Here is a 22,186-nt window from a genome sequence, read left to right on the forward strand (position 1 = left end):
ATTAATTCCTTTCACAATGGCAGAACCCAGTCAAAGGGTTAATTTGCGAACAATTTAAACACTTTTTCTTTTACGTGAGAAATAAAAAATGAGCTTGAACACAACACCGCCTATTTGCTAATTGGATACTTGGAGCAATCAACTCTACTATAAAAGATTGGTTGAAATTTTCCCTTTAATCTTTTTAATTCTACTCTAAAGCAGCAAAAATGATCGTGAAAAAAGTCATTGCGTTTGCCAAAGGGTTGGAAGATTCAAAAAATCCTTTGTTAGGTCCGACTTTGAAAGGATTGTATTTGTTCGGCCTCTGGCAAACTGGGAGCAAACTTCGCACCATCGTGTACAATTCGATACATTTCTCGACGCTACTTTTTGTTGTAACCCAAATAATCGACCTCTACGTTGTTAGAGACGATATTAACAAAGTTCTGAACAACATGTCTTTGACCGTGCTCAGTGTAATTTGCTTCGCTAAATGTTATTCTTACGTGATGTGGCAGGCGGACTGGAGGAAACTTGCTCAAGAAATTTCTGCAGAAGAAATATTTCAGATAAAGAAACAAGATCCTTCGATACAAAAACGAATTGATGATTACACAAAATATACTCGAATTATAACTTACATGTTTTGGGTGATGGTTTTCGGAACGAATCTTCTTTTGATAGTTACACCATTTTTGAGGTATGCTTCTTCGCAAAATTACAGGGACGAAATAAGTTCTGGTAAAGAGCCGCCTCCCCAAATTTTGTGTTCATGGTTTCCATTTGATAATAATAAGATGCCTGGATACTTGGTTAGTATTATGGTTCACTTATTTATGGGTAGTCAAGGATCTGGAGTATTGGCAGTGTACGACATGAATGCAGTTGCAATCATGTCTTATCTTAAAGGGCATATGATAATTTTGAGGGAGCAATGCTGCTGTATATTTGACGAAGCAACTTCCATGAGAGACGTTTTAGACAGGATCAGAGAGTGTCATAGACATCACACAGTCTTGTTAAAGTAAGTACAAAGTTTTTATAGCCTCGCTTGAATGTTTTGAGCGTTGATTAGATATCGTTGCAAAATTGAAGTAATTTTATTAAAATTTGAATCACGATGTGTGTTGTGTTGTAACTTCATTTTTGTGGCCTATGCTGCTAAAACTTTGAAACTGTTTTGTGTGTGTTTAGTATTTCAATCCAATTTCATTCTAATATGTATGTATGTCTGATGGTCATTCATTTATTTGAAAAAGTTGCAACCATTAGGTAAAGATGCAGAAAAACAAAGGTATTTGTGCTGGAATAAGCTAGTTTTACAAATACGTAATTTTTTGTGAGACTCAAAGCGTGTTCTCAATATTTGTCACTATGTCGTTGATTTATTAACTTCAAGAAGAAATGAATAAATAGCTCATCCACTATGATTTCTTCAACAAGTTTCATGCTTAATTTATCAAAAGCGGTTTAGCACTTTAGCTTTAATAATGTAAACAGACGGTCATACTGATGGGCTCTTATATTTATAGTATTATTTATACTAATTTATACTAATATTATAAAGCTTATTTATACTAATATTATAAAGCTTAAGAGTTTGTTTGTTTGATTATTTGAACGCGCTAATCTCAGGAACTACTAGTCCGATTTCAAAAAATCTTTCTGTGTTAGATAGTCCATTTATCGAGGAAGGCTATAGGCTATATATCATTACGCTACGACGAATAGGAGCAGAGTAGCAATAAAAAAATGTTACAAAAACGGGGAAAATTTTGGCCCATTCTCTCTTATGCGACGCAAGCGAATTTGCGCGGGTCAGCTAGTTATGGATAAACATATAGCAGCTATTTTTCACAGGCATTACAAATTATTCAACTCGCTTCTATCTCCGACTATGTTTCTGTATGTTCTAATGTGTTCCATCACCATATGTGGCAGCGTGGTTCAATTCAGTTCGGTAAGTCGCTGTACTATTTTTCTCATTCAAAATTATTCTACTGAACCCTTTTACGGCTTCACTCTTATAAACTATAGAAAAACGACGTAATTTTTCCATCTGTCATTCGGTGCAATATACCTTTTTAATAGTGTCTGTAGTTTTTTTTTCAAATAGATTTAGTGGTTCCGGAGATTCCCTTCACGAACAAAACTTACAAAATTCTTACTTTATGTTTACTATAGAACGATTGAAAGCTAAATGTAGTCGTTATTGGTAATGTTTATTTTTTTCAGAAACAAGCCACAACTTCGCAAAAATTGTGGATTATTCAATACACTTTAGGATTGGTTTCGCAGCTTTTTTTGTACTGTTGGCATAGCAACGAGGTCACCGTTCAGGTGAAGTATTATATGCATACGTACATAATATCACAACTGTTACACCCAACGGGGTAAGTAGGGGGTAGGCAGAGTTGTAATGCACCCACATTTCGTCATTAACTATGTTAGAACTATGTAAAAGGGGGCTAGCGTTACTTAACTCCGGGTTACTTTTGAGAAATATTCTACAAAAAATTAGAAGAGACCAATAGCTCTTTGCCCGAGACCTCCACGCGGCGGTCGCTTAAACAACCAAAGTTACAGAAAGGCAGTTTTCAGAAATATCAAGAGTGTACAAACAGGCTTCCATTACGCCAGAAATTCATATTTTGAGCCAATGACTGCCTCCGTGGCGCAATGGTTTAGGTCACTACGCCGCTACCATTGCGTTTAAAGGTCGTGGGTTCGATTCCCACACGGGACAATTATTTGTGCTATCCGCAAATACTTGTTTCGGTCTGGTTGTACTTTGTGTCTGTCATTTATATGTTTGTAAAAGTCTCCGCGACACAAGAGCAATACCGAGCAATTCTTAGTGCGAAAGATGGCGTTAAAAAAAAAGTCAAAACCCTTGATCAAAGTTTTCTTCTAATGTTTCAGAGTTGCGAGGTAGACAGGGGTATATACAATAGTGCTTGGTGGCAAGGAGACGTGCGTGTGCGCAGACAACTACTGCTTCTAGCTGGAAAGTTAGATCACTTGTTCGTATTAGCCGCCGGACCTTACACTACACTTTCTGTACCAACTTTTATTGACGTACGTATAAACCTATACATCCACAATAATATTAAGAATACTATAGTCTTTTTCTGCTATTGCTTAAGTACAGACCAGTTTTGAACAATATAATGAAAATAGTTCGCAACCTGAAATCTCGGCAACATTTTTACTAGGTGAACGGGAGCAGTGATAGCCGAGTGTTCTAAGTTTCCATTTCCGGACGGTTCGAACCCAAGGCAACACAACAATGACTTTTCTAAGTTATTTGTGTATTTGAAATAATTAGCTCCCGTTCGAACCGAGAGAAAACATCGTGGTGCAACCTTGCAAGCTTGTGTTCTTAAGAACTGTTCTTGACGTTATGCTTAGTCCCCAACCCGCACTTGGTCAGAGTAGTGAACTCAAGCAGGGCCTAACCCCTCCCTAATTACGAGAGTAGACCTCTGCCCAGCAGGGGGGCATTAATGGGTTAAAATTATTTTATTCTTTAATTTATTACGAGCCAACACGAATCGTATATTGAAATAATTTTGATTAATATTACGTCATTGTAAAACTTTGTTTAATTTGAGGGTACCTCGAAATATATACCAAAGATACACAGGCGTAAACTTTGCTTAACTCGTAGGCGAAACAAAATTTACGAGATATAATGAATTAAGAAACTCCTACAAATATAACTTCTCAAGTGTTTGCGGAGTTAATAAATAAAATTTTAATTTAGAAGGTACATTTCCGTAGACCGGTTTAAGTGAGTGGAAATGAATATAAGAATTTAGCGATAATTATTTCTGCTACACAATAATCTTCGAAAGGTCGTTACTCGACTATCACTGCTCTGAAGATTAATTACACTTATATATTTTTATTATTTTCAGATAATGAAAGGATCGTACAGTTTCTACACTCTATTTTCTCAAATTCAAGAGGAATAATAAGAATATAAATATGCTGCTATGTAGTCCTAAAGTTCAATTTAGAAGATATACTTAGCCAGTAGCGCGATTCTCTGCAGACAGTTATATCGAGTATCGAGAGTTTGACATTTGAAATGTACTACAAAATAGTTCCTACATCGCTCGCCAGAGGCGCTGATCAGATTTTTATACCAAAGTCGATATCTATCGCGCTACTGTTTAAAAGTTTTTGGTTTAGTTTTTCTGTTTAAAATTATATATTAAACTTTGCTTTAAAAATTTAATTATATGTTTAACAGTGTTTGCGCGTTTAGCTAGTTTAAAATTGTATATTTAACTAGCTGACCAGGCAAACGCTGTTATGCCATAAAAAATAGTGCTACTTAGGGTTATGAAAAATAAATGTTGGCCGATTCTAAGATCTACTCAATATTATGCTTACAACATTTTATGACAATCGGTCAAGCAGTTTCGTAGGAATACGGTAACTGACTTAGTGACATGGAAATTTTATATATAAGATAATGTTTCTTATGTAATTACGGAATCATTTCGCACCTCGCGGAAACATGCATTTTACCTTCGAATGCCAACCGATTCTAAGGGACATTACTATGCATACATTATTATGCATGTTCGTGTAATCCCATCTGTTATAATGTACCTCTATAAACGTATTTGATTGCGTATTCTTACATTGTGGATCAGGTCATGCGATTTATATTGTATCAACTAAGCTTGTTAAAAAATACTGATGATAATAAATGGTTATTCTTTAAGTCGCTGCTTTTATTTAATTATTGTTTTTATCCATATAAATTGTACCTATATTTTAAACTCGCACTTGCAAAAGCAATAATGATGAAACGGTATTTTTTTATTGGTTATGAAGATTAACTCCAAAATAATTAATCTTTTCCTTCCAATATTATAAATTTGACATTAACTCTGTCTGCCTCTTCTTTATGCCTAAGCCAGGAAACCGAATTGTATGAAAATTCTGTCCTAAGCCACAAACCACGCGGACGAAGTCGCGAGCAAAAGCTAGTATATTATAAAAGCAGAATAGATATCAATAATAACTATAAATTAAAAATTTATAAAAACCCCGTTGATTTTTTCAAACTTTTTATAGATTGGCTAGTTAGGTTAAGCCGTTCTAATATTCCCACTACTAACTTCCTCATCATACGAAGCTATTTGAGACCCTGTCCGAGTAAATTTCCTCTCCTCCCTTCACTTTCACCCCCTTCAACTTGCTCAACCGATTTTCATCAAACATGTCTAAGAACACTCGCACATAAGTAACCTTTAATACAAAAAAAGTTGAAATCACTCCATCCGTTCGGGAGTTATGATGCCACAGACAGACAGTCACACACACACAGACACGTCAAACTTATAACACTCTTCTTTTTGCGTCGGGGGTTAAAAATACAAATGCTATCGTCAAGGACATTTGAAAGTCGTAGTAAAAAATGAAACAATTGCAAACTATCACCCCATAATTTTCATGCCAGTATTTTCGCAATAACTGTCTTATTTTGAAAACAAAATGTTCTCTTGTCACAACACAAAACACCAGTTAATACACAATGAATTTTATATTGCATTTAAGTACCAATTTATTTGAAAAATTGGGACAGCTGTCCGCCCATCGCTTACTTAAAACCCTTATATAATAGCCAATTTGTACCGCTGTTTGTCTGTTCTAAAAGTATAATAAACTTGAGTAAACAATGCTCCAAAGATTCCTTGAAATGAGGACTTTGTTTAGATGTTTCGTTTGAACATTGATAAAAAGAAAACTGAAAGGACAGTCAGCGCATGGCTACACTATTTGTCTATATAAATATGTATTTAGAAGTATATAAGTATGTTTATCAGTTATTTGGTTACCATAGTACAAGCTCTGCTTAGTTTGGAGTCAAATGACCGTGTGTGAATTGTCCAATGATATTTGTTTATTTATTTATTTTTCACTTTTTAGTGCAAAATTCATTAGGTATTTAGGGCTAGGCCACAACATTGCGTTGAGTCTAGGCATCGCTTATATTTACAGTACCTGTTTATGTATGTTGTATTGCTGTGTGACATTCGTTCTTGCTATGCGACGGTGTTGTAGTGGCTTCTCAATACTCCGGAGTTCGGGAAACATTGGAGTAAATAGTGGGAATCATTGTGAACATGGACAAAAATAAATATTTTTGTCTATTATATACGAATTTATTATATGAATTTCGTTTCCATAAAAAATGGTTTTCAAAAAGTCAGCATTCGAAAAGAGGTGCCCGACACGGCTTCGATTTTACTAATAATACTCAAAATAAAAACCTTACCAACTAGATGTTGATCAACAATTTCTGTTTGAAGGGGTGAAGTAATTGAGAGGCTTTTCATTGGTTAATTTAATTAAGAACCAAGGCTATGAACCCGGTGTTTTGATTAAGTACATAAAACCTTCTCCAACTTAATTCAGCCTCGCCCCATCAACCTCGGCTAATATAACTAAAATAACAAGAAGTTCTCCGAATTAATTAAAATGCAGGTCACGCCGCCGAACAAACTTAGTCTAAGCTAAAATATATAATTTAACATTGTTTGCTAATATGTCACAGATAGAAAATACAACCATTTTTGTTTTGCAAACGAACGGAATAGGTCTGGTTGTAAAATATGTTGAAATTACTTAAAAATTCGGGAGATCCGTTTGATTCGGCGTTAGGACCGACCCATTTTGGTCTCCAATTTTGGGTACTGATGCAGAAAAATCGACGGAACTTATATAATGCTCTTCATATAAGTGCATTAATTTTTGTTTTATCTCAATATGTTGAGCTGTGGATCATTAGAAAGGATCTTGAATTGGCTATGCGTAATCTTTCCGTGACAATGCTCAGTACAGTTTGCGTTTTTAAAGCCGGCACGTTCGTATTTTGGGAAAAGTCTTGGTCGGAGCTGCTTGATTATGTATCAAATTTGGAAGTAAAGCAGTTGTCTAAAAAAGATCCCTTAACAAAAAATATCATTGATGAGTACACGCGATATTCTAGAAAGGTTACTTACTTCTACAGGGTTTTGATAACTGCGACAGTATTTGTAGTTATTATGGCACCACTGTTCAGTTTTTTGTCGTCTGTAGAGTACCGCGATAGGATCAGAAATGGAACGGTGCCATATCCAGAAGTACTTAGTTCCTGGGTTCCTTTCGATAGAACGCGAGGATTTGGATACTGGGTCGTTTCTATAGAGCAAGCTTTCGTTTGTTTCTACGGTGGAGGCGTCGTAGCAAATTTTGACTGTAATGCTGTAGTAATAATGTCGTTTTTTGCTGGACAACTGAGGCTGCTTTCGGCAAATTGTGATCGACTGTTCGACGATGGTGATAAACTGGTGACTTATAAGACAGCGATGAAGCGGATCAAAGAATGTCATTATCATCATTTGTATTTGATGAAGTGAGTACCTGTTTTTTTTTAATTAAAATATCTAACACCTTTTTTAACTAATCCATACTATCAATGGTATTGTAAGAGTGGTCCAGTTGCGCAATTCTCTACAGTCGGTTCTGTCGAGAATTGAGAGTCTGACTTTTATAATGTATAGTTATACATATATAGTTCTTAGGGAGCTCACTAGAGGCACTTATCATAAAATCGTACAAAATGTATAAATAGCAAGCCGGTTGTTGGTACTCGATAGTGATAGAGAATCCTGTCTGATGTTTTTTAACTGTCATAGCTAAAAGACTTGACTTAATTTTCTTACGAAGCAAAAAATATACAAGCTAATTATTGTACTAAAGTTAATTTTGAAAAAATTGAATTGAATTGAAGGAGATGCACGGATATTAGGCTTTCATAACTTGGTTTTAGTTTTAACATGAAACAAAGCAGTTGGATTGTTCGACATTGTACTGACTAGATGTGATGCATGAATTTGCATGATAATAATGTTATTATCCACAAATACATTCACGTATGACGAAATGATTTGAATTGTCACATCTCTCTCTGGTATCATAAGCAGTCTTTTTTGATACATTGGATCGAAAGTGAGAAAATATATTATGTAAGAACTTGAAAATCGTTTCTTCACTGTTTTTAAGAAGAGACATACTCTCTTTTTAGTAACAGTAAAACCAAAGAATTTCTAAGAAAACTGACTTGAAACTTAAACGAACTTATCAATCAACACTTACAAACATGACCAATGACAATAATGTCGTATTAGCCAATATTCGACTACGGCGGCCAGTTTCATTGAAACAAGCCAACTGCAGGACTTTATTAATAGTGGCCAAGTGTGTGCACAATACATAGGTACCTACACTCTCCATTCCTTTACTCTCAAAGAAGGCTAAACTGCCACGACCAGGGTCAGGTCAGGCGCAGAACTGATGGTATAACGCGCTCTCCGAGGTTCGGAGGTCTACGACCTCAGCGTCCTAAATCCGGGCGATCTTTGATATTTTTTTAACAAAATAACTAAGATAGTACTTTTTAGCCCGACGGGATTCGAACCCCAGACCTATGGCGCGACAGTCCCATACACTACCGACGAACGACGGCAGATGAACAACAAGATTAATACAATCAGTGCATACACTAAGCTTACTGTCTTACTGCGCCATAGTCAGTGTCACTCACCGGTCAGTAAACGATCTGTGGGTTAAGCAACCTTTGGCACGGTCATTCCATAGAGATGCTAACCGCTAAGTTTCCATGCTTCGGAGGGCCCGTAAAAAGTCGGTGCCGGGTGTTGTCTACTTAGATAACAGTCGTTAAGCCATGTCAAAGACCTTTCGAGCGGCTTGAACAACTTTGACAATAGGTTGACTACCAACCATACGACAAACAACAATTGTCTCACTCTAGAATGCTGAAGAGTATATTAAGCTTAACTATGAAACCACTATTTATATTGTGTTTTCAGGTACACGGCTGTTCTTAATTCTCTGCTCTCACCAGTCCTGTTCCTCTACGTCATCATTTGTTCTCTAATGATATGTGCTAGTGCTATACAGTTGACTACGGTAAGACGCGCATTGCTATAGTTCAACAATTTAATAAAGAGCATGCAGTATGTAAAGATACATTTGAGGAGTATCTACAAATCGAAGTAGTAGCCGACCGCTGCTGGAGTAAGCGATTGTTCGTCATTCGTCATTGACCTTCACCGAGGCGCCCATAGCCAGTTGCGCTCACCGGTTGGTAAACGATCTGTGGGTTAAGCAATCCTCGGCGCGGTCATTCCGTAGATGGGTGACCGCATAGTGGTATTTGAGATGAGCGTCTCCGTGCTTCTGAGGGCACGTAAAAAGTCGGTCCCGGCTGTTGTCTTCTAAGATAACAGTCGTTAAGCCATGTCAAAGGCCTCTCGGGCGGCTTGAACAACTTTGACACTAGGTTGACCACTAACCATACGATGTACGAACGAATTGACCTTCACCACCCGCACAACTTGTAAACGGGGCTCAGTAGCATGATTCTGTACAGTCGGTACTTTCGAGTATCGACAGTTTGACATTTAAAATGTACTGCAAAGACAGTTTTCAGTGATCAGCGGGCTTATCACGTATCTCATTTGACAACTAGTGTACGTCAAATTGATAGTCACTATTCAGTACATTGCTGGTTTGACGTAACGTGTTAATCACAATTATCTAAAGGAGAAGGCAATGTACAACATAGTGTCTTTCAAATGGTTGTCAAATGAGATACGTGATAGCCCCCCAGATTTCATACAAAATTTGCCGGTTGTCAAAGTCGATAGTAGGTAGATTTTGGCAGTACATTTTAAATGATAACTTTCGATACTCGACAGTACCGACTGTTGATAATCGCGCTACAGTTTTTAAAACAATTGAGTCGACAGTTAGCCGATTACCGAAAGTTGATAGTGGCAGGAAATTACCCCTTTATTGTAATCCATACAGTATGAAACAAAATATTGAACTAACAAATTGATACGGAAAAAGTCGATGTAAAAAAATGGGACGTGTAGTAAAAAATCGCGAGTTCGACAAAAGCCTTGTTTTGTTTTATTTTGTGTGTCATGTTAGTTCTGAAGCCCGTTCCCGGTTTCAATTATTCTGGCAGAAACTTTTGATTTTGTTTTTTATATCGATTGTTTTCACCGTTAAATTTATCTTCCTGGTATAAATTTTTGACAGATATTTCAAAAATTAACTGTCAAATAAATTAAATCCTGCGGGCTTATTACGTAACTCAGTTGACAGCTAGTATACGTCAAATCTATGGTCACTATTCAGTACATTGTTGCTTTGACATAACGTATTAATCACTATAATCTAAAAGAGAAAACAGCGGACAGCATAGTTGTTTTCAAATGGTTGTCAACTGAGATACGTGATAGCCCCCATATAGTTATGTATAATATATGTTGCCAATTCCAGGAAGGTACGGGCAACATGCAGAGAATATGGATCGCTGAATACCTTATGGCTCTCATAGTGCAACTATTTTTATATTGTTGGCACGGCAACGAAGTTTTGTATATGGTGAGTGTGTTGTTGATTCCGTACGAAAGCTCTTTGTACATAAGGCTACGCAAATGTGAATAATAACGTTGTTTCTAATTATTATTAAAAAAATACATTTAAGATTTAGCTGCATACAAAAAAAAATATATATATAATTTAAAAAGGCATCATAAAATAGCTTCGTATCGTTTTCCTCGGGTAACATATAGGTTATCTTGATCCTGAAATTAAGATTATATATTAAGCATATCTTCAAAATTAAATATTTTCACATCTTCAATATTGAATACTTTTCATGACTTAATATTATTTTCTCGACATATAAATGTAGACCACTGTGTACGCTTTAGAAAATAGAAAAAAGTCAATCTATGTCACCGTAATGTATGCGAACAACCCAGTTTCAGTACAAAGGTACTTTTTGTTCGAAGCCATAAAAAGATCCATTGTAATCGAGTTTTAGGGCATCACAAACGGACTACTAGCTTTTGACGTGCACTCGAAGCAATCAAGTTAATGCACTTGTGCTATCTTATAACATATGTTTTTTATGCTTGGTTGTTTGAAGTAAGAAAATAACTGGAAATAGTTGCTTTTTAATTGCTTGAAAGGTAGCTAAACCTTCTTGTATATTATTTACATCCATACCTACTTAATATTGCAAATGCGCAAGTGTGCCTGCCTGCTACATTTTAATGGCTAAACCACTAAACCAGTTTTAACAAAATATAGCTTAGAGATAGGGACAATTTCAGGGACATCAACGCAGAATTAAAAAGAGGTCGCGTAATGGCAAACGTTGTTTAGTAAAAATAGTGTCACTTAGGGATATGAAAAATAGATGTTGGCCGATTCTCAGACCTACTCAATATGCTCACAAAATTTCATGAGAATCGGTCAAGTCTTTTCGGAGGAGTACGATAACTAACATTGTGACATGGAAATTTTATATATTAGGTCGGGGAAAAACTCTTTTCGCATTATAGTAAGTATGAACTTGTAATAAAATCTTTTCTCTACACAAAAAAGCTCGATATTTGGGTACCTCACGAGCTCACTGAAAGAAACCTAATGAACCGTGTTTCTGTGATTCTTGAAGCCAAAGAGATTTTATTACAAGATTTTAATACATACTATAATGCGAAGACTTTTTCCCCGTCCAAATATAACATGTACCTATCCTAATAAGTTGTTTTCTTTAGAGTAATCAAGTGGATGCTGGTGTATACTCTAGCGCGTGGTGGTCTCAGGAAGTGCGTGTGCGTCGAAGCCTGCTCCTCCTTGGCGGGCAGCTTCGCAAGTCGGTGGTATTCACTGCCGGACCATTTGCAAAACTCAATGTAGCTACATTTGTAGCAGTAAGTATAATTACTTATTCACGGATTCTTAATTATCTTTTAACTTTTGGCAACGCGCCGCAACAGCGTCGCGTCTGCTAGGTTTGAAACCCACCCGAGACGTACCGTCTGACAGACAACGAACAGCCGAAATTACTGAGCGTAGAAAGTTGAAATTTGGTATGAAGCCCGCACATCGCCCGCGTAAAAGATTTCTTGGAATAAAAAAAAATACATCGGTACCGTGATTTTATAGGATTGCTTGTATTCTAATTAAATTAAGTTAGAATTCTAAAAACCGCTTCTGAATTTAAAAAATATTATTTGAAATCACTGTTATACCATTTTTTGGTCTCGCAATCTCTTTGTATTATTGAGTGTGAAAATAACTCAGCACTTTAAAGCACAAAGCTTTCTTTCTTCGTGAAAAGAATGAGCACCTGCTCATAAATCTCAATAGAAACGTAAAAGACTCAGATATCGAAATAAAATAGACTTGGGGATTTTATTCAATTCGATGTTAAAACGATTGAAGAATGTGGTACTGTCGTAAACTGTTCTCTTGCTCTTCAAAAATATGTTTTTATCCCCTTTTGTGTCCCACTGTTGGGCAAAAGTTTCCATTTTTTTCATCCGTTTCCTATCTTGTGCAATATCCTGCCACGGAAAATGGAACATGTATAAAATTATGCTTGCTCAGTGAGGGCAAAAAGTTGTCATCGTAGGTGTAAATACAAGTGGACTTCGGACGGTATATTTTATCAATTAATAAATATCATGGTAACCAAATAACTGATAAATATACTTATATACCTCTAATACATTCTTATATAGATAAATTGACAATCAGGCTCTCAATAGATGAGAGTAATCATGCTTATCGCACAAATATTTGTCCGGGGTGGGGTTGTTGCGGCGAGGTGAGGTTAACCACTGCGTCAAACTTGCAGTTTTATAACTTTTAAACTCTAGCGTTGCAATAATAGGATACGGGAATTATAGCGAACACACATTTTATCTTGAAATGGCTAATGTTTGGGCGCAGGTTGCACTCTGCAAGTAAAATAGTACGAGGTAAAATGCGTGTTCGGTTTATTTTAATTAGCTTATCGTGTAGGTCATTAGACTTGTCTCCTTATAAGCCTTTGAAGATTGGCGTTTTTTAGAGTGCTATTGTAATTTATTTATATTTTACTTTACTTTTTATATATTTTACTTTCTGATATAAGAGAGGTAAAGGTGTTTTTTTTATTTTCAGATACTAAAGGGATCCTACAGCTACTTCACGCTTTTAGAAAACAACAAAGAAGATTGAAAAACTTAAGAATTACTATATGCTTACAGTATTAGCTGTTTTTTGTAGAGTGACATTTAAATACGTATTTTTTTTTGTAGAAAAAAAGAGTTTTAGAAAAATCTAAATGTAGCAGTAATTTTGTGTATTCACTATGAATAAATTAAAGCTTTCCGCGGTCATATTTTTTATTTCACACTTATTTTAGGTATTATTTTTTCCAGATTCGAAAGCTGATCTTAAAATTATAGTATTAAGTATCAGTAATGAATAATGGCCTAACTCCTTTCTCAATTATTTTACTGTCTATTATTTTAAATTGCAAACCCGCAAACTTCGTATCGTTAACGGTCGATTTTTAAAAAATAGATAAATATTAATTAATGAAACTAAAATAGCTGGGTGGTTTAAGAGGACACCTCCCACGTAAGTGGTTGCAGGTTCGAACCCGAGGTAAGTACACCAATGACTTTTCGAAGTTATGTGTGTGTTAGAAATTATTATCACTTGCTCTAACGGTGAAGGAAAACATCGTGTTGTTTAATACATTTACTGAGAGCACGCAAAGTCCCCAACCCGCACTTGGCCAGTGAGGTGGACTCAGGGCCTCACCCCTCCCCCTCGTTTGGGAGAAGACTCTTGCCCTGCAGTGGGACAGTAATGGGAAAAAAAAGAAAGAAACTAAACATAATTAATTAAAACAAATAAAAATTAAATTGTGCAAGTTTGCATGTTTGTTAATGTTTCACGTCCTAATAACTACTGGTCGGATTTAGAAAAAGCCCTGATTAGTACCCTCATAGCAGCTTATAACGTGGATTGGCCCATAGGACACATTTTATCCTGGGAATCCTTTTCACGCGGGCGAAGTCGCGGTATTGTTATAATTATATTATTACATTTTTCATACTTTTTTATTGTTCAATGACGATACAAAAGCTTTCAGCGTAAATGTGGTATTTAAAAATAATAAAAGTGCTCCATAAATCAACTTTTTATGATTAATAATAAGGGATAGATAAGGTTACATCATATTAAGAACTAACTGACCCGCGCAACTTCGCTTGCGTCACTTAAGATAATCATAATTTTCCCGGTTTTTGTAACATTTTTCACTGTTACTCTGCTCCTATTGGTCGTAGCGTGATGATATATAGCCCTCCTCGATAAATGGGCTATCTAACACTGAAAGAATTTTTCAAATCGGACCAGATGTTCCCGAGATTAGCGCGTTCAAACAAACAAACAATCAAACAATCAAACAATCAAACAATCAAACAATCAAACAATCAAACAATCAAACAATCAAACAATCAAACAATCAAACAATCAAACAATCAAACAATCAAACAATCAAACAATCAAACAATCAAACAATCAAACAATCAAACAATCAAACAATCAAACAATCAAACAATCAAACAATCAAACAATCAAACAATCAAACAATCAAACAATCAAACAATCAAACAATCAAACAATCAAACAATCAAACAATCAAACAATCAAACAATCAAACAATCAAACAATCAAACAATCAAACAATCAAACAATCAAACAATCAAACAATCAAACAATCAAACAATCAAACAATCAAACAATCAAACAATCAAACAATCAAACAATCAAACAAACAAACAAACTCTTCAGCTTTATAATATTAGTATAGATATGTGCATTATTTTACATAATATTTTTTTTGTTTGAAAATAAAAATGTTCTCAACATAATGTTTTCTACAGATAAGGTAAAATAATTAATTGAATAATTGTGACTCAATTCATCTGATTTGCCAATATAAATACTACCTCAGTTTAAGTTAATCATAAAATGTCTAATGATATTTTTTGTATTTCCTAACATACAGTCAGAAGGGACATATTTGGTTACGATTGATTATTTCACTAGTCCAAAATAAATAAGAGAAAAACCCCTATTGTAAAACGTTTATCCTTTTAACATTTATAGAAATTGAGCCCACATGAGCAAAGTCAGGGTGTAAAATAGTATAAAGATAAATTGCAACAATTACTTCACTTGCGTGGTAATAGGTTCGAGGTAATCATTACGAATAAAACTTCAGTATACAAACAACATGTTGGGGCCGACTAACTCTGTGCTTCATTTTTGGGGTCTTATACTCATAAAACATAAGAAATTCTACTTCTTGCTTCACATTTGTGGATTTGTCTGCGTCTCCACGCAGTATATAGAAATATGGAACTTCAGAAACGACCTTGATAAAATACTAAAAAATCTCTATCTGACTATGCTTGGTACAATATGTGTTTTGAAAGCCATAACATTCATATTTTGGCATAAATATTGGATGGAAATTTTCGACTACATATCGAAATTGGAGCAATCACAACTATCAAAAGACGAATCAGTTACCAACATTTTAATATCTGGTTATACGAAATATTCCCGAAGAGTCACACGTTCTTTTCGAGTTTTGATTTACGGTACAGTCGTATTAAGGATTACGACACCATTACTCCAAGTGTGTTTTTCAAGCGAAAAGGAACTGTACCGTAATGGAAGTATTGCATACCCGCAAATACTAAGTTCTTGGGTACCTTTTGATGGTACGAAAGGTATAGGATATTGTGTCGTTTTCATAGAACATTGCCTGATGTGTTTCTACGGAGGAATCATCAATTCGAGTTTTGATTGTAATACTTTTGCATTACTGTCGTTTTTCGCTGGGCAGTTAAAGATATTGTCGGCAAATTGCGAGCGGCTGTTTGGTGGTCGTGATGAACGAATGAATGGCGGTGACGCAGTTATGAGGATCAAAGAGTGTCATTATCATCATTTGTATCTGGTTAAGTAAGTATTACTACCTAATTTCTTAAGTGGAGTGACAATAGACATCATGTTAGTAATTTGCAAACAAACAAACGTTTTGGTAAATGGTATTGGACTATAGAGAACCAAAACACTCTTAAAGTTTATGATTTTGAAGAATACCTTGGTACAGAGAATTTGAAGACATAAGGAACTATCTTTCATTTTTTAATTTTTAAATTATTTCTTTCATAGTGTTTTCAAAATGTGATTATAAACCTGATTCTTATACTTCGCGATTGGATACATCATGGCAAAAAATCCGACCTATTTGAGGACCTACTCTTTAAAAATGGTTTCAAAACTTAAGGTAGCAGTTTGCATGACGGTGAAACAGAAGTCTCTGTCACACTTGTGAACTTCTTATTCTTAACCGCCTTTTACACGTGCAGTGTGCAGTGATAGCCGAGTGGTTAAAGTTGGCACCTCCCACGCAAGTGGTCGCAGGTTCGAATCCGAGGCAACACACCAATGACTTTTCGAAGTTATGTGTGTATTGGAATTAATTATCACATGCTCCAACGGTGAAGGAAAACATCGTGAGGATACCTTGCATGCCTAAAATTTGTTAAATATATTTTTTGAGGGCATGCAAAGTCCTCAACCCGCACTTGGCCAGCGTGGTGGACTCAAGGCCTAACCCCTCCCCTTCGTTTGGAAGGAGACCCTTGCCCTGCAGTGGGACAGTAACGGGTTAAAAAAAAAAGAAATTGGTTAAACAAATTGAATGTTATAAGTCGTTATATTTTCAGATACGCGTCTCTGTTAAATAGTTTGCTGTCTCCAATCATGTTTGTTCATGTTTTAATATGTTCTCTTATTATCTGTGCAAGTGCTATGCAGTTTTCATCGGTAAGTGTACATATTAAATTATTATTTTTAACCGTATATTATTACATATTTCTTTTATTTATCGCATTATTCATACATTCATCTTTCCGACGACCGTATTGGTAGCCTCTTACTTAGTCACCGGTTTAGTCCAATAGCATGAACATCTGTTTAATACACAAATAAATAACATTGTTTTTGGCCTAGTTATGCTTTTTATTCGTTGTTAGTTTTTACAAGCAGGTAAAAATTTTACGCAACAAAACAAGTCTAACATTGCGGAGTATCATAAGTGCGATAATTATGAATTGTAAGTTGAGGCGCTCATAGTCCGTTGTGAACACCGATCGGTAAGCGATCTATGGGTTAAGCAATCTTCGGCGCAGTTATTTTATAGATGAGTGACCGCACAGTAGTATTAAAACTGAGAATCTCCGTGCTTTGGAGGGCACGTAAAGAGTCGATACAATATTAAGTAAGAATAAGAGTGTAAGAGTGGGAGACAAACGTGAAATCACTTTCCTGAATCCAGTCTACCTAAATGTTGCACAAGTGCAGCCGCACAGATGAAAGAGTAATACGAAGACAAAGCCAGTAATTATTTTTTTTCCTTTATTTTTAGAATGACAAAATGTCCCAGATTTTCGTTGTGGAGTACATCGTAGCATTAATAATGCAACTGTTCATGTTTATTTGGCATTGCAACGAAGTTTTACATTTAGTGAGTATTTTTTTAAGGATTCTGTTCACCAACTTAGAGTGATTCTAGAAGAACGTTTTAATGTAAAATATGATAAAACTAGCTGACCCGCGCAACTTCGCTTGCGTCACATAAGAAAGAATGGAAAAAAAATCCCCGTTTTTGTAACATTTTTCGTTGCTACTCCGCTCCTAATGGCCGTAGCGTGATGTTATATAGCCTAAAGCCTTCCTCAATAAATGGTCTATCTAATACTGAAAGAATTTTTCAAATCGGACCAGTAGTTCCTGAGATTAGCGCGTTCAAACAAACAAACAAACAAACAAACAAACAAACAAACAAACAAACAAACAAACAAACAAACAAACAAACAAACGAACAAACTCTTCAGCTTTATTATATTAGTATAGATTATTAATGCGAAAACATTTGGTATGTGTTTGTTACTTTTGCAGGCAAAAACGACTAAACAAATTCTTATAAAATTTGTTACTCAGATAGTTTATAACCTGAATACTTTTTTTAACGGGAAATATTTTTACGTGTACAAAGTCGCGGGCAGAAGTTAGGATTAATAAAATCATTTTTCAACAGAGCAACAAGATTGATGATGAAGTGTACGGTAGTGCTTGGTGGTCTCAGGGTATTCCAGTCCGTCGCTGTTTGTTGCTTCTGGGCGGGCAGATTCGAAAACCTATTATGTTTACAGCTGGGCCTTTCACTCAACTTAATATGGACACTTTTATAACTGCAAGTATACATAAATATTTTAGTTTATTAAACAATTTAGAAATAATTATCACTTGCTCTAATGGTGAAGGAAAACATCGTGCTGAAACCTTGCATGCCTAAAAATTGTTTATTAAATTTTTTACGGCATGCAAAGTTTCCATCGCACTTGACCAGCGTGGTGGACTCAAGGCCTTCCCTCCTTCCCTCGTTCGGTAAGAGACCCTTGCCCTGCAGTGAGGGCAAGGGAGGTTAAGAAATATTTTAAAATCACTCCTTATTTTGACACGTAGTAGTAGCGCGATTCTGTATAGTCAGTACTGTCGAGTATCGAAATTTTGACACTTGGAATGTACCTACTGCTAAAATGTTTCCCACGACACTGGTCAGAGGCGCTGATCAGATTTTCATACAGACAGAATTTCTCGATGACAAGTCGGTTGTCGGTCGTCGATAGTAGTAGAGAATCGAGCTACAGTCGTCTTTCTGTCACGACTTTTCAAATGTTTTTGTATTAACACTCTCAAAGATTTTCGTTTGAAAAGTTATTCATGTTGAACTTATTCTAAAATACGAAGTTTCTTTATGCATTCTTAAGTGTGAAAATAATGCAGTACTTTAAAAGTATTTTCATTCTTCGTGAATGGATCGCACACCTGTATATGAATCTGAATATAAAAGCTTCTTTAAGTTCAGACTTCAACGAACAGGCTTACTTATGCGATAGAAATAAGCGACAGCGACAGTGACAAGCGACAAGAAACAAGCGACAAGCGACAAACGACAGCGACAAATGACCTAGCAATATCATTATATTACGGCTCGAACACGATATGATATAACTTTATCGACTTTCACCGTGTCATTATGTAAATCCTAAGATTTACCAATTACATGGTGGTAAAAGTTCGAAATAAAAAAACGTATGGACTTATACGATTGAGAGTTGGTAAATCTTACGTTTTACCGGAAAATCTTAGGATTTACCACAGTTCGGACTTTTACAGTAACATATTATATTATATACTAAACACATTATATTCACACCTGTTTTCATTGTAAATTGCGCTTTAAGCCTTTCACAGGTAGAATTAGAATGTGTAACGTAGGGTCCCAATGGAAGTAATAATTTTGCCACATTTGACAGAAAAACAAAATTGATTGTGACATTTGCAGATAGGTATAGAAAAGTACGCATTCATACTTGAGTGGACATGCGACGTTTTAATAATTTATGAGGTTATAATGTTTTTTTTTCTTTGCAGATACTGAAAGCTTCTTACACATATTACACACTTTTAGCCAGTAAGGATAACTGAAGGAGCTAAACTTTTTTAGCTAAAGATTCTTGTGAAAATAAAAAAATATTACATCTTACAAACTTCAATTTCCTTTTTTCTATCCTCAATATCTCGCCCACTGCCGTTACGCTTCGTGATATAACATGTGAAAGTAGCGGTTCGCAAGCAAGAACGAAACAAGAGACCGCGGCCGCAGTCCGCGACCGCAGACCGCTACCGCAGACTGCGACCACGGACTGCGACCGCGGACCGCGACCGTCACTTTACGTGACGTGTCTGCGAACTGTTTCATATGCATTACGTTATTAACGGTTGCGGTCTCTGATCACAATCTTGCGTCTCGGCCTCTTGTCGCTATCGCAGCGTGAACCGCCGCCTTTATACAGCGTTCGTGTAGCCAGTGCGGAGAAATAGATAAAATACACTAGCTCTTGCCCAAGACTCCGTCCACGTCGACTATCGTATGTATTATTCTGGTGCATAAGCTACTGCTTAGTTTCTTCAAAATCCGTTCATTTATAATGTTTTCTAAATATTGATCCCATGTTAAGGGGGTGCAGGGCATGTTTCTTTTTCATTTTTGATTCTGCCAGACGTCAACCTTTTTGGAGAATCCAAAATTTCAGCGTCCTCAGATCTTTTATAATAAGTAGGATAATAAGTATGATAATACGATTGAGTGACTTTTAAAACATAAAATAACCTTGAAGTATTATTTAAACCAATAGAAATTGTCATTAAGCGATACATTTTTATCGCGGCGACTGAGTGTAAATTGCCCTGGGATTTGATGATGAATTTATCAGAATGAATTTTAATTCTACCGAGTGCCGAGGTGGGAGTGTTATTTTACTGTTTATCTTTATAACGCCTCCGACGCACGGATTTGTTTCTCGGAATCCGAAAGTGGGTTTTTTTTTATTGTTTGTACCTGGTCGCATGGAGTCAAAATGTAAATATATTACGGAAAAATGTGATACCTTTGTTTCGTTGGATAGAATATCTGGACACCTATTATGTATCGTAGTTGACTGATGCTGTACGTCAAGTTCATGGCCGCTGTATAGTACATTGCTGCATTGTTTAATATACCATTCAGTGCAATTTAATAAAAAAATCAATGAATAGTATAATGGCTTGTAAGTAATTGACAACTGTGATACACAATTTCCCCTCGTCCCACGCAATTATGACAACATTCTAATGTACTACGTACAAACGTATAGAAACTAGATGAACGAACGGGATAATGATAGTACAATATGATATTGAACTAAAAAACTGAGACACCGGTCTTTATAATACACGACAAACACAATCTCGTCTATTATTCATTGAAATACCATATTTCAACCCCAAAATATTTCTTCCGGCTCCAATCATCTTCGCTGATTTATTAACCCTTTTTAATAAAAAATGCGAGTGTAATGCCGTTATTGTACCCATTTCAAGCGTCAATTATGTTGTTAATCCTCGACATGACGTAGGTCCGTATCACGTGAACTGTGCTATGACACATGTCCACTCTCCACACGCTCGCGGTCACTTTACATTTACTGTATTTATACGAAACCTTTGCTATAAGTAGCTCAATTCTGTATAATCTGTACGTCGAGTATCGAGAGTTTGACATTTAGAATGTACTGCCAAAATAGTTCCTACGACGCCCGTTAGAGGCGCTGATCAGATTTTCATAAACTCGATGACAAGCCTTTTGTCGGTAGTCGATAGTAGTAGAGAATGGAGCTACTGTATAGCCGCGACACATGACTTTAAAAATGTCTAATGGCTACTAATCTACACACATCTCTGACAATAGCACTAGTGTCTCTACCTACCTTCGTAAAGAGACACAAGAATCTTAAAAAATAATTTATGGTTAGCCACTTGCGTAGCTTTAGTTATTGTGTGTAGATAGTTGAAGACCCATGTTAAACATTATCCATTTTTTGCAGTCACGATGTTTTCCTTTACCGTTGAAACAAATGATAATAATTTCTAATACACACATAACTTTGAAAAGTTATTGGTGTGTTGCCTCGGGTACCTGCGACCACTTGCCTTTGAGGTACCAACTTATACCACTCGGCTATCTTTAATTTAAATCCGCGGAACGAAATTGCTTCTTGAAATATTCTGCTAATTGTTTCAACAATTCCGTTATTTACATAGAAATACAAACACCATAATTCACGGTAGACAGGACTGAGGATTATTTATCAAAATGTTACATTTATTGGGCAGGTCGCCGGAGGTCGTACCGAGGATTAATTATGATAAACGCGGGTACACCGTAAAATTGTTTTTGTTGAAACAGATTGTCTTTGCATTGCCAAATTGATATTTCTTATTTGGAATTGAATTTGGTCTTTAGATGACTCTGTAAAGGTACCTACTAGATAAGATACTATAATAAAACAAATACAAATATAGTGTTTCCCTATAAATTCAATTGATTAAAAATTTATCCAACTAATAGAGTATGCCCTGGACAATGAAATATACGTGTAATATTTTTGAGTTTAAATTCAATATAATATCTCACGTTATGTTACAATTTTTCCCCATTTCATCCAATCTACATCATTGGTCTGGAAAGAATTTATTTTTCTTCATTGGTTAACATGAAAAATCTAATTATTATTACATAATTGCAAGAAAAAGATTTTAAATATTTGTCATTTCGTTTTTAGTATAT

The 22,186-nt window shown here is 35.7% G+C and overlaps 3 protein-coding genes across 3 annotated transcripts; all 3 read left to right on the forward strand.

Annotated features, from left to right (window-relative positions):
- Positions 1-209: 209 nt before the first annotated feature.
- Positions 210-3,959, forward strand: LOC142982207 (odorant receptor 4-like). The gene is made up of 5 exons (XM_076128604.1): positions 210-1,006; positions 1,843-1,942; positions 2,218-2,322; positions 2,905-3,060; positions 3,903-3,959. The coding sequence occupies exons 1-5, from the start codon at positions 210-212 to the stop codon at positions 3,957-3,959; spliced, it is 1,215 nt and encodes a 404-aa protein (XP_075984719.1).
- Positions 3,960-6,617: 2,658 nt separating this feature from the next.
- LOC142982371 (odorant receptor 4-like) lies at positions 6,618-13,098 on the forward strand. Its single transcript, XM_076128831.1, has 5 exons — positions 6,618-7,399; positions 8,877-8,976; positions 10,360-10,464; positions 11,649-11,804; positions 13,042-13,098. Exons 1-5 carry the CDS (start codon positions 6,618-6,620, stop codon positions 13,096-13,098), a joined length of 1,200 nt encoding a protein of 399 aa, XP_075984946.1.
- Positions 13,099-15,172: 2,074 nt separating this feature from the next.
- On the forward strand, positions 15,173-19,506 carry LOC142982372 (odorant receptor Or2-like). The gene is made up of 6 exons (XM_076128832.1): positions 15,173-15,353; positions 15,702-15,909; positions 16,680-16,779; positions 17,381-17,479; positions 18,053-18,208; positions 19,453-19,506. Exons 1-6 carry the CDS (start codon positions 15,173-15,175, stop codon positions 19,504-19,506), a joined length of 798 nt encoding a protein of 265 aa, XP_075984947.1.
- Positions 19,507-22,186: the final 2,680 nt, after the last annotated feature.

Source organism: Anticarsia gemmatalis, chromosome 21 (assembly GCF_050436995.1).
Source record: "Anticarsia gemmatalis isolate Benzon Research Colony breed Stoneville strain chromosome 21, ilAntGemm2 primary, whole genome shotgun sequence".
NCBI classification, from domain to species: domain Eukaryota; kingdom Metazoa; phylum Arthropoda; class Insecta; order Lepidoptera; family Erebidae; genus Anticarsia; species Anticarsia gemmatalis.